This window comes from Eptatretus burgeri, chromosome 13 (genome assembly GCF_056783735.1).
Source record: "Eptatretus burgeri isolate ZD-2024b chromosome 13, Ebu_testis_v1, whole genome shotgun sequence".
Taxonomy (NCBI): Eukaryota; Metazoa; Chordata; class Myxini; order Myxiniformes; family Myxinidae; genus Eptatretus; species Eptatretus burgeri.
The window spans coordinates 73,206,829-73,219,358 of NC_140973.1; the positions used below are offsets into that span (position 1 = coordinate 73,206,829).

The following is a 12,530-nucleotide window of genomic DNA, read 5'->3' on the forward strand; positions in this document are numbered from 1 at the left end:
TGGTCGGCTGCTTTGTACTTCTGATGTTTAAGTTAAATGTTGTGTTTGGTGCTTTTCATATCCCATATCTAGTGCTTTGTGCATAACCTTACCTCTGTGTAATTGACTGCTTTAAATGTGGACCTTGTGGTATCTTCAGGCTGGTCGTATTTGCTGCTGATAGTTTAACGTGATGATCGCAGGTCATAGCCTACTGTATCTTATTTAAAAGTGCACTGATTCTGGTGCCAACCTCCCCCGTTTAGTCATCGTATCTCTGGTATATTAATTTTGTAATGCCAATTCTTCACAACACCTTGTATAAGTGCACCTGAATTGGTGGCAATTGTTTAATCATTGAATATTTGCATTGTGAATGTGCCAGTTTGTTGCAGCTCTCCTGCATTCGAATAATTTTAGGCCAAAAACATCGGAACAGATTAAATCCAGCTGAGATCAATTTTGTTAGTTTGCGACAGCAACCTCAGTATAGATGTGTCAATGCTGCATGAATGCAATAGTACACCGGGTTATCAAAAGATTAAATATAATAATTGTGCCCCCCCTCATCCAGTTCATATGCCCCCCTTAATACTGAGCCCTGGCTACGGGCCTGGTCCCATGACCAAACACAAGTCACGAACCGCTCCTCTCACACTTAACTTCTCCCAAACCCCTTCCTCCTTCCCCACCCCTCCTTCTCGCTCCCACCCCCCTCCTCCTGGAGTGTATCATGACGTTTGGTGAGGCGTTGCTCTCCGCATCCCCCTTCCTCGCTCTACCCCCTTCCGCACCCCTGCTAGCTCCCCCACCCCTCTTACCTACTTCCTCCCCTTCCCCTTCCCCTTCCCTCTGTCGTCTCCCTCCCCCCCCTCCTCTTTCCTTCCCCCCCCTCCCCCCCCTCCCCTCCTTCTTACCCCCCACCCCCTAATATTACTCTCCCATTTAACATTACCGTCAGCGAAGCGACGGGTTGTATTTACTAATAATATAGAAAAGTGTGATTGAGAGAATTTAATAAACCAACGTGCAGAACCTAATGGAAGTGAAAGAAATCCCCAAAAGACAACTTGACATAACTTCATGAAAGTTCGAGGAAACTTTACACAAGTCCCGAAGAAGGTTGTGGAATCAAAATGAAGACCAATCACTGCACCATAGTCCCAAGAAGGAAGTCAGACATAACAACACACGCACGCACACACACACACACACACATACACACACACACACACACACACACACACACACACACACACACACACACACACACACACACACACACACACCATTATTATTACCTCTGCCACCGAAGGTGGACGGAGGTTATGTTTCCACCGCTGTCCGTTTGTCTCTCTCTGTCTGTGAACAGGATATCTCAAAAGGCTATTGACGGATTCGGACGGATCTTTGTGCGACAGTTTGAGTGTGTGACGAGGACGAATTGATTCGATTTCGGTGAAGATTCGTAGTTGGATGCAGATCCGAATTTTTTTTCCTTTAAAGAGACTCTTCACCATTGAGTGATTGGTGCGAAAATCATACATGGCATGATATGTCAAACAGTGTACGGATTCGGACGAATCTTGGTGCGACAGTTTGAGTGTGTGACGAGGACGAATTGATTCGATTTCGGTGAAGATCCGGATCTGGATACGGGAACTTTTAAATTATTTTATAAAAAAATGATTCTTCACCATTGAGAGATGGTGTCAGTCACGATGTATAAAGAGCACGATATCTGAAAAGGTTTTGCACGGATTCGGATGAAACTTGGTGGATGAGTGTGTAGGTGACAAGAACAAGCAGATTCGACTTTGCTTCAGGTCCAAATCCAGATCCTGCCTATCGGTGGATACAAGACGTGAACTGTTCAGCCTGGCGGAGAGGTGTGTGTGCCCCACCGAGTGCCGTTCAAGCTTTACGAAAGTTTTAAGGATGTTCGGGGAGGTTTGTGGAAATTTTTTTTTTATACAAAACTTCACGTTCAAACATCACAGCTCGCAGAGGTATATGAAACGATTACAGGCATGGGATGCACTCACCGTGAGCGGAATCGTGCATGTTAGAGACAGTAGGGTGATGCACGCCAGCACGGCTATGGTGTTTAACTCCTCTTCGTGCGGGACGTGCCCGCAGCGCTGAGCGCCGGACCACGAGTCGTCGTTCCCACGCGGCCGGAATAAGCTCCGGGTGCGTCTCCGGCGAAGCATCTGCAGCAGGGAGACCATGACGGACAGGTTGCACAAAATGATGGTGAGACAAAACACCGTCGAGATGGCCGCGTAAGCCACCGGGTACACCGTGTCGAGTGGATCGTGAGCCTTCATGTCCACGTAGCACCAGGTGCCCGGTTCGTACATGCGCACGGCTCCGAACCCCCCCAGGGGTAAGGCGCACACGGCGAGCGAAAGCACGTAGATGGAAGCGATGACAGTGCGCATGGACACGCGCCGGGACACGTTCTCGTAGCGGTACGGATGGCAGATGGACAGGTAGCGCTCCAGGGCCATGGCGCACAGGATGGCGAGCGTGGCGAGTCCGAAGAAGAGCAGCATGAACGACAGATAGCTGCAGAGACCCGCACCGCCGAAACTAACAACTGTCGAGTTGTACGCGTATGCCGTGAGAGCCACCGGTCCCGTGAGAGACGATCCCAGGAGGTCGGTGACCGTGAGACCGAGGACCAGCGTGTAGAAGGGGGAACACTTGTTGGTCTTGTGGGTGGACAGGAGCAACCACAGAGCGATCAGGTTTCCCGCCACGCCGACCGAGAAAATGATGGCGCTGCACGTGGGTCCATACGCGGGGTCTACAAACGTGCTGTTCTGGTCGAAACGCGCCATTCGACCCACTTGGGGCGGATGTAGGGAAGAAGGAGAGTAAAGAAAGTCTGAGAGAGACTGACCGTGGGTTTCCAAAGACTCGCAATGAATGATTTCACTGTCAGAGAGGCAGAACGAGAGGGAGAATATCAGGGGGGGGGGGGGTTACATTACAATGAACATCAGGACGAGATGTATAAAAGAGCAGAAGAGATTTCCATGAACTTTTCGGGGACGAGAACCTCATGAAACCTGTGGAGGTTGGAGATGTGATCACTGCGGAGATGTCCATGAACGTCTTTTAGAGCCGTCTGGGAACCCACACCCCCACACACCCCACCTCACACCTTTACTGTCCCTGTCGGTCGAATCAGATTCGGACGTGGTAAGTTTGAAGAGATGAAAAACGGGTTGGGAGGAATCAAAAGCGAGTTTATGTTGGTTGGTCTGGTTTGTGATTCTGTCTGCCTGTCTGTATATTGGGTGGTCGCTGGACTACCGTCATTCTCAGGTTTTCCGTCTGTATGTATGTAACGGACGGCTCTGGAGGCCAGAGGAGTCAACCGATTTTGATGAAACTTGACTGGTAGGTTCATACTAGGATCTAGTTGTATACTTTTGATCACCGTTGCTATGGACGCCACCGTTGCCGAGCAACGGGACTAAAATTTTTGAAAAAATCCGAAAAATATTTTTATTTATATTTTTTTCGAAAATCAAAAATCGGCTTACCCACTTTTATGCGCACTATAATCAACCTCTTTGTCAAAAATTTTCAGCCTGATCCGTCAAAAACTGTTTGACTAGTATGCAATTATATAGCGACCACCCATGTCGCCTACCGGCTTGTCTGTCTGTTTGTTTGTATGTCAATCGTCTACAGGTCACAATTTTAAACCGATGCTCATGAAACTTCACCACCCGGTAGAGTTCGTCATAAGCAAGAAGCCGATTGTGTTTGAGGTCAAAAGGTAGACATCAGCCAAAGATCAACAACTTTATCTGATTTCTAAAATCCTCAATTTTCGTCCGATCGACTTGAAATTTGAAAGATGACGTGTTTCAAGTCATTGAATTCAAGCAAAAATTATTTTTCAGGACAACTTCGACCAAAAGGTCAACATCTTAGGTGAGATTTCCAAAATAGTCAATTTTCATCCGATCGACTTGAAATTTGAAAAAAATTTTCACATCAGGTCACTGAATTCAACTAGCAAGTATTTCTGAGGTCAACATAGACCAAAAGGTCAACATAGGCCAAAAGGTCAACATAGGCCAAATTTCTAAAATTTTCACTTTTCATTCGGTTGACTTGAAATTTGAAGAGGATTTGCATATTTTGTCATTTAATTGAATGACCAATTATTTTTAAGGTCAAATTTGTTTTATGGATCTAGAATCATGCTCTGCGTGACGTCTTTCTTGTTTGTTTATTTATTTATTAGACGTGATCAGAAGTGAAGTGATGCTGTGTGATGGCCTTTTGGTGAGGGAAACATCATGACATCACACAGGCCAATTTAATACAGTGTTACCTTGCAGATCACTACATGTCCATCAGTCCGTGTTAATCCTTGCGAGTGGAATGGAAGCGAAACATTGCGTTTTAGAAATTGATCATACTTTCCATCCAATATGGATTTTGACGATGCAAAGACGGGTCAAACCTGTGAAATGTGGGTCACAAGTGCCATAGACACAGAGTCCGAGTAAGGTTCCGAAGTGAAGACCAAGTGTAACGGATCACGAAAGTGGGCTCGGATCTTGGTCTGAACCTGGCGACGGGGAGAGGGGGTGGAGGAGAGTGAGGGATGGTGAGATTTATTTATTTATTTGATGTACCATACTATTTACAGAGTGTTGGTGCTGCCAAAGCAGTTTCATGCCAAGGGTTATACTGGGTGGTTTGCCATTGCCTTTGCAGTGTTGTTTGTCCATTGGCTATCCTTTCAAATGCTGAGCATCAAGCAATGAAGCAGCACGTACCATAAGGATAAAGCCTAAAGGTAAGATAAATAGGTAGTGGATAAGATGAGTGGTCATGAAGCAGTCTCGGTGATGTGATGGTTTAGACATTGGAGCATCCGCTCTGAGTCTGGGAATTCGGCTAGGTTAGAATCCCAGTCTAATCTTACCAAATAATTCAAAAATGGAACATGCTGCTTCCTTGCTTGACTCTCAACATTTAAAAAGGATCGAGAACGGACTAACAAGCATAGGTTGCTAATAATAGTGCAGGCGTTGATGGGCCTGATGTTGGTCTCCAGTGCTGGAAAGACTTGTACTGTGATACACATGAGGTAAGATTATAAAAGGGGAACGTTTGAGAAAAAATGAAATTATGTGTAGACAATACAGTACTGGGGATAGCAAAGGAGACTGATTGAGTAAATGCAAGTTCAGTTTAAATACGGTGTTCGGAAATAGGACGACAGAGGTAAAGCTTGAAGAACAAAGGAAAAGTGAACTTGAAGCACGATGAGTTAGGGGTGTGTGTGTGTGTGTGTGTGTGTGTGTGTGTGTGTGTGTGTGTGTGTGTGTGTGTGTGTGTGTGTGTGTGTGTGTGTGTGTGTGTGTGTCTCTGTGTGTCAGAGCGAGAGAGAGAGATACCGAGAGACAGACAGACACAGAGAAAGAGAGACGGAGATAGACAGACAGAGGGAGGAGAGGGAGAGGGACATAGAGAGAGCCATAGACAGAGTTTGGTTTTGTTGAATATTAATCTACCAGCAAGAATCGTTTGGAGCAATTTAAAGGAAATTTGACGAGTTTTATAGAGGGAATGATATCAGTGTGTGGAGACATAAAGATCAGAAGCATGTGGATTGATGTGAAGAATGAGAGAAGTGCACCACACAGTCATGTCATTCCCCATCCCAACCCGTGATCTTTCTACCCCCATGAACCCTACCTCTCCAACCCCATTACTTGCTGGTTGCAGTGTTTCCTTCACTCTTCTTTCCTGGTCATTACCTTCACCACGGAAGGTGGACAGAGGTTATGTTTTCACCTGTGTCTGACAAGGATGAATTGTTCAGATTTTGGTGAAGATCAGAATCTAGATCTGGATACTAAAAATTTTAAAGTAATTCTTCACCATTGATAGATGGAGCCAAAAACAATATCCCCTCATGTTCCATTCCCTTCTCCTCACACCGCCTTCCCTTCTCCTCACACCGCCTTCCCTTCCCCTCACACTGCCTTACCGTCCCTTCCCTTCCCATCCTGCTGCCTTCTCCCTCCCCTCACGCTTATCTCCTCCCAAACCCCCTCCCCTCTGCACCAACCATGGACATCTCTGGGCAGTCTCAATGTGCTGTTTTCATGTACTCCATTTCATTCAATCCCATACTACTCCTTTTCTCCACAAGTCCCACTACCAAACGCAAGTCGAGAACCCCTCGCCTCGCTGTCTATGTCTCTCTCGATGCCCCTCTATGTATCTCTCTCTCTCTCTCTCTCTCTCTCTCTCTCTCTCTCTCTCTCTCTCTCTCTCTCTCTCTCTCTCTCTCTCTCTCACTCTCTCACATTCTCACACTCTCACACTCTCTCACTCTCTCACTCTCTCACTCTCTCACTCTCTCACACTCTCACTCTCTCACTCTCTCACTCTCTCACTCTCTCACTCTCTCACTCTCTCACACTCTCACACTCTCACACTCTCACTCTCTCACTCTCTCACACTCTCACACTCTCACACTCTCACACTCTCACACTCTCACACTCTCACACTCTCACACTCTCACACTCTCACACTCTCACACTCTCACACTCTCACACTCTCACACTCTCACACTCTCACACTCTCACACTCTCACACTCTCACACTCTCACACTCTCACACTCTCACACTCTCACTCTCTCTCTCCCTTACACTTTTTTTCAAATCATGCACCATTTCTTTCAGGAAATTGTTGAAATAAAAAATATTTTGGTGTCCACAAATGTATTTCTTTGGTTTGCAGTGGAACAAAACAAAAAAAGCTGAAACAATTACGAAATCTTATCTTATTCCACACAGAAATCCTAAAATAGCCCAGACAATATTATTGGCACCTTTTAGAAGTTGTGAGAAATAATTAGATTTCAAGCAGGTGATTCTCCTTTCCCTTGGAATTGAATTCACCTGTGGTGAGTTGCAGGTGCCTGCAATATAAAAATCAACCATTCAACCAGTTTGAATAGAGAAAAAGTCATTCTGCTGTTTTGTGTCACTGTGTTCCACAATGAGCATGGAGAAAAGAAAGAAAACTTGAGAATTGCCTGAGGAGGTCAGGCACAAGATTGTAGCCAAGCATGAACAATCTCAAAACTACAAGTCCATCTCCAGAGACCTTGATGTTCCTGTATCCACCGTGCACAATGTTATCAGGAAGTTTAAGGCCCATGGCACTGGAGCCAACCTCCCTGGACGTGGCCACAAGAGAAAACTTAATCGAAGATTGCAGTGAAGGATTGTTCAAATGGTGGAGAAAGCACCTTGATGAACTGCCAAACAGATTCAATCCGACCTTCAGACACAAAGCACGACATTTTCAACTCACACCATCCATCACAAACTCAATTAAAGTGGTAGGAGACCCAGGAGGACTCAGAGAGAGAGGAGGGGAGGGGAGGGGAGGGAAGAGGGAGAGGAGATGCCCGAAGAAAGCCTGACTGGAGTTTGCCAAAAAACACACCTGAATAAGGCAAAATCGTTCTGGGAGAATGTCCTGTGGACAGATGAGACCAAATTAGAGCTTTTTGGTAAAGCACACCATCTCTGTTTACAGAAAACAAAGTGAAGCCTTCAAAGAAAAGAACACCTTCCCTACAGTGAGTTGGGTAGGTGACACGAACAAGCTGATGAGATTTTGGTTGAGGTCTGGATGCAGATCCAGAATATCATTGGGATTCAAAACATACACTCTTCAGCCTGGTGTGGGGGGGGGGGGCATGCGCTTAACTGAGTGTCGTTCTATTTTTTGTGTTTCTTCACAATTGAGAGAGAGAACCAAACACGAAATATAGCACGATATTTCAAACAGTTAGGCCAAAAGAAAAAAAAATGTTGCATTGGCGTAACCCGCCCGACCCTAAAAATTCCGCCGACCCTACGTTTTTTTTTTGTTTTTTTGCTATCGATTTCAAGTATCTTGTTGATTGCGATCGCGATCGCAAAAACCCGAAAGTGTTTCGGACAGAACCCGCCGACAAAAAGGGTGGTACTCGAGCCGGGGGAGATTTTGGGAGGGATTTATTAGGAAAAAAAAAAAAAAAAAAATAAAAAAAAGATCCCGACCGACCTACCCTATTTTTCAGTGACCCGTTACGCCAATGCAACTTTTTTTTTTTTGGCCTTACTGCAGTGACCGGTTATGACAAAACATGGTGGATGAGTTGGCCAGGTGACACGAACAAGCCAATTGGCATTTGCTTCATGTCCGGATCCAGGTCTGGCCTATGAGTGGGCTACAAAATGTAAACGGTTCAGCCTGGTGGAGGTATGCACCCTACCGAGTGTCATTCTAGTTCTTTCTTTGCTTATCTTGTCCAACTGTGGCTTTCCCGCCCCACTGTTAGTTCATAATCTTTCCACCCTCTGTCACCTCAACCTTCAATGAGCCTCAATCTGATATATAAAAAACAAACAACAATAGGCAGTTACAACGTTGTATTTATACTTGAGTGCACGTACTTCAGTTGTGTTTACACTCCTCTTTTTAAACAAAGAAGCACTCATGAAATATTGTCTGTCTCCAAAATACTGCATATAATATACAAAATACAGTATACTATAGCCGTGTGTGCAGTTCTTTATAAACTCTATAACTGTGTGTGCAGTCCCTTATAAACTATAGCTGTGTGTGCAGTCCTTTGTAAACTCTATACCCACGTGTACAGTCCTTTATAAATCAATAAGCCATGTGTACAGTCATATATAAACTCTATTTTCTGCTTGTGTTTCTTTGTCGACAGCTTGCAACTACCATGTTTATTAATATTTAATTTTTGCATGGTTTAACATTTGTTTTGACCTGCCGTTGCGCGAACTTTGTACACTCAGCAGACTGTCCTTCGTTTGCTTCGCAGGGAAGGTGATGAATCGGAGAACTTGAAGTGGTTATCCTATCTGCTATGTACTTTATAGAAATGAAGATTCTCTTTGGTTGGGACCAAAAAAGATATTTTTTAATAATATCCATCAATTATCATCTATATATTACTAAAACTCTCATTTTGCATGTGTGTATGTATGTTCCCGAAATACAGCCAAAATGGTACACGATAGCACCAAAAATTTTGGGCCACCTTACTCACCATTCACCTGCGGTGTGCAGTATCAAGTTTCGTTCAAATCGGGCAACAAAAAAAAATATTAAAAAATCAATTCCCGATTCAGTCAAGTACTCTTCGGGAGAATTTGATCAATGCAAATAACCTCAGCGGTATATTTCGCTGGAGCTATCTTTTTTTCTTTTTCTTTTTTAAATGATTTTTTTTTCATCAACCGCTGTCACAACTGGAACCCAACGGGTTCACGGGTCGTCTAGTAATTAATAAAAGCGCACTATCCCAAAACATTCCCTTCCTTGATTATTATCAATAAGTAAATGGCCCATCAAAGTTTTGGTAAATTTTTAACATACCATATGTGAATGAACATCTGGTAAGATGGGAAGGAGATCAGACAGGGAAATAGGTTTGAGCATCTGGGAGGAACCATGACCTGGGATGGTAAGTACAAGGCAGAGGAGTGGAGGAGGATAGTCAGGTGGGTGCGAATGCATGGAGAAGGGTTGAGGGAGTAATGAGGGACAGAAAGATAACAAGAAAATTTAAAAGGAAAGGTTCTGATGTCGTGTGTAATGCCGGCTTACCTTTACAGTCTGGAGACTGTGGCACTGATAGAGAGACAACGACAGAGGCTGCAGATTTGTGAGAACAACTGGGTAGAGGATTGCGGGAGTGAAGAGGGTGGATAGGAGGAGGATGGGTGAACTGAAGGAGTAGATTGGTGTGCAGATGAGTTTGACGGGGAGATTGGTGAACACGTGTACAGTCCTTTATATATCATATAGCCATGTGTACAGTCCTTTATATACTCTATACCCACATGTACAGTCCTTAATAAACTCTATACCCACATGTATTGTCCTTTATAAACTCTATTGCCATGTGTACAGTCCTTTATAAACTCTATACCCACTTGTTCAGTCCTTTATAAACTCTATACCCATGTGTACAGTCCTTTATAAACTCTGTACCCACTTGTACAGTCCTTTATAAATCATATAGCCATGTGTACAGTCCTTTTAAACTCTATACACAAATGTACAGTCCTTTATAAACTCTGTACCCACTTGTTCAGTCCTTTATAAACTTCATAGCCCCAAGCATCTGTGGCAAGTTGGAGGTGATGAAAACAGGTCGGTGGAAATGGAAAGCGGGTTGTTTTCTTTTTTTCTTTTTTTTTTAACCAAACGTGGTGAAGACGTTATTCCAGGAGATTGTCAGTGACACAAAATACACGAGAACACCGAGATAGCTGTTTATTGATGAGTAATGATAAGGAGGTTCCAAGTCAGACCCCTTCAAAAAAAATTCAAACTCGGCCATTGTGGTCACATTGATAATCAGAAGAACGTTTGCATAGTATCGGCCATAAGGTGTCCACAAATTATCGTTCCAAATTCAAATGGTAATAAAACCACGGGTGTTGAAGCTCACCTCCTGAATCTGGAGCAACAGTGAATGACGTCATAGTATATCAACATTTTGTTCATTTGCAGAATCTGGTCACGTGTTTGGTTGAATGGAAGCCCTCTCGTTGCTGGTTACTGCTATACATGTTTACCGGTCATGTTTTTAAAGGTTACAGGTAATGTTTTTGGCTGAGCATGGCTGTGCCAGTGATGCAACACTTCCTGTAGGTTGGGTCAGGATTTTTTTTTTGCGTTTTATGCCTGTTTCAACCCGTTAATTAGCTCAGATTTTGATGTGGTCAATACACTTTCGTTAGGCTTCAGGTATGAAGCTTTTGGCCAAGTTTCATCAAAATTGTGTGTTTAGTTAAAGCGATAATGAGTAAAGTGTTTACAGACTTACCTGGGGACACTGCTCGATCACATAATCTCACCGGAATAAAGTCCAGGTGAGCTTAAAATGAATGAAATGGGATACTAGGATGCGGTGTGATGCATGTGAAAGAGCAATTCTCAAGGTTTTATTTACTTTTTCCCCATTTACAGGTGTCGCCAGCAACGCATGACATCAGATTTACTGCAAATGGCATCCCCACACGAGAGAGCAGTGTTGCCTGGTTTACAGAGACCAAATGATTATTAATGCTACATGATGATTTTGAGAATACAACTTTGAGAAATGTTCTGCCATTGGCCGTTCTTGGTTGGCTGCGAAGCACGACTGCGACAATTTATAATCGAGTTGGGAATCGAACCCAGACTATAGAGAGCTCGCTCAAAGGTAAGTGCACTAACTCTGCACCGATTTTCATGAGCAATATAATTCATTGAAAACATAGCACCACCTTGAATTTTAAATATCTAAAACCATGCAAACACATAATGAACATGAGGTTCGCACCGACATCGATCCATCACAATCTCGGAGTGCATAAGACCCTATGAAAGACCCTATGAGAGCGCAAACCTTTGCTTCCCCCCCCCCTCGTTAACGTCATTAAAAGAAAAATTGTCAAGTTGTCAGACAATATGCATGCCAATTAGCAGGCAAATTTCGTTGGTATGACTAACACACCAATAAAGCATAAGATGCCATCAGTTAATGCCACTTTGCTATCATGAGAGATGTTTATTGTGTGTTGCGAGCTTCATCATGACCTCTTCAAGTGTTCAACAGGTATCAGAATAACGGATACACGACGTCAAACAAAGTAAGAGTGATTTTCAGTTGTCTGTTTCAAAAGACGTACAACTTATTTTTTCGTTTTTTGCACTATATTAAGAGACTTAAAACAGTGCGTATATAAAATCCTCTGATTTTTCGACTTCAAATGTCGACTCATTTTCGACTTCAAGTGCGTCTGAACATCAATTTCAAATGTCAATATCTGAACAACAATTTCAAATGTCTATGTCTGATCATCAATTTCAAATGTCTGTCTGATCATCGATTTCAAATGTCCAATCTAAACAGTGGATAAAACAACACGACAATGCTCTGGCACGCACTGCAGTCGGTGTCTGTGCACCAGTTTCGACATAAGCATACATTTCCAATGTTCAAGCACTCATCTGACTTACCAGACCTTACTCCATGATACTCATTCCATCTGAAAGGCCGAAGGATGGCACTTCAATGATGTGTTGACAATAATTTAACAATGACATGGCAGTCGAGCGAGAGACTCAGAGGGAGTGTTCCCAAAAATGGCTCCAGTCGTTTCAGAAACTTGGATTAAAAGCATGCATTTAGGATTTACCTCTTTTTCTCTATACAAGAGCGGGGCTCTCAGAAGAACATGATTGGGCACAACTGCCAAGGGAATCAATGAAGAAGAAAGAGAGAGAGAGAGAGAGAGAGAGAGAGAGAGAGAGAGAGAGAGAGAGAGAGAGAGAGAGAGAGAGAGAGAGAGAGAGAGAGAGAGAGAGAGAGAGAGAGAGAGAGAGAGAGTGTGTGTGTGTGTGTGTGTGTGTGTGTGTGTGTGTGTGTGTGTGTGTGTGTGTGTGTGTGTGTGTGTGTGAGAGAGAGAGAGAGAGATAA

General features: G+C 43.8%; 2 protein-coding genes across 11 annotated transcripts in view; one reads left to right on the forward strand and one right to left on the reverse strand.

Moving 5' to 3' along the window:
• LOC147014766 (prostacyclin receptor-like) overlaps positions 1-3,127 on the reverse strand; it is a 69,804-nt gene extending 66,677 nt beyond the window's left edge. For both annotated transcript variants that reach the window (XM_085853017.1, XM_085853018.1), the window contains exon 1: positions 2,025-3,127. In XM_085853017.1, coding sequence (XP_085709143.1) covers positions 2,025-2,825 — 801 coding nt within the window. In that variant the 5' untranslated portion in view covers positions 2,826-3,127. The remainder of the gene's footprint in view (positions 1-2,024) is intronic.
• Positions 1-12,530, forward strand: part of LOC147014765 (uncharacterized) — a 199,316-nt gene that overhangs the window by 95,799 nt on the left and 90,987 nt on the right. For 8 of the 9 annotated variants that reach the window (XR_015050900.1, XR_015050903.1, XR_015050902.1 and 5 more), the window contains one exon: positions 11,036-11,270. The exons of the other annotated variant lie outside the window; for it this stretch is intronic. Coding sequence is in view for 5 of the 8 variants with exons in the window: in XM_085853024.1 (XP_085709150.1) it covers positions 11,036-11,132 (97 nt within the window). In the remaining 3 variants the exon portion in view is untranslated. The remainder of the gene's footprint in view (positions 1-11,035; positions 11,271-12,530) is intronic. 9 annotated transcript variants of the gene reach the window in all.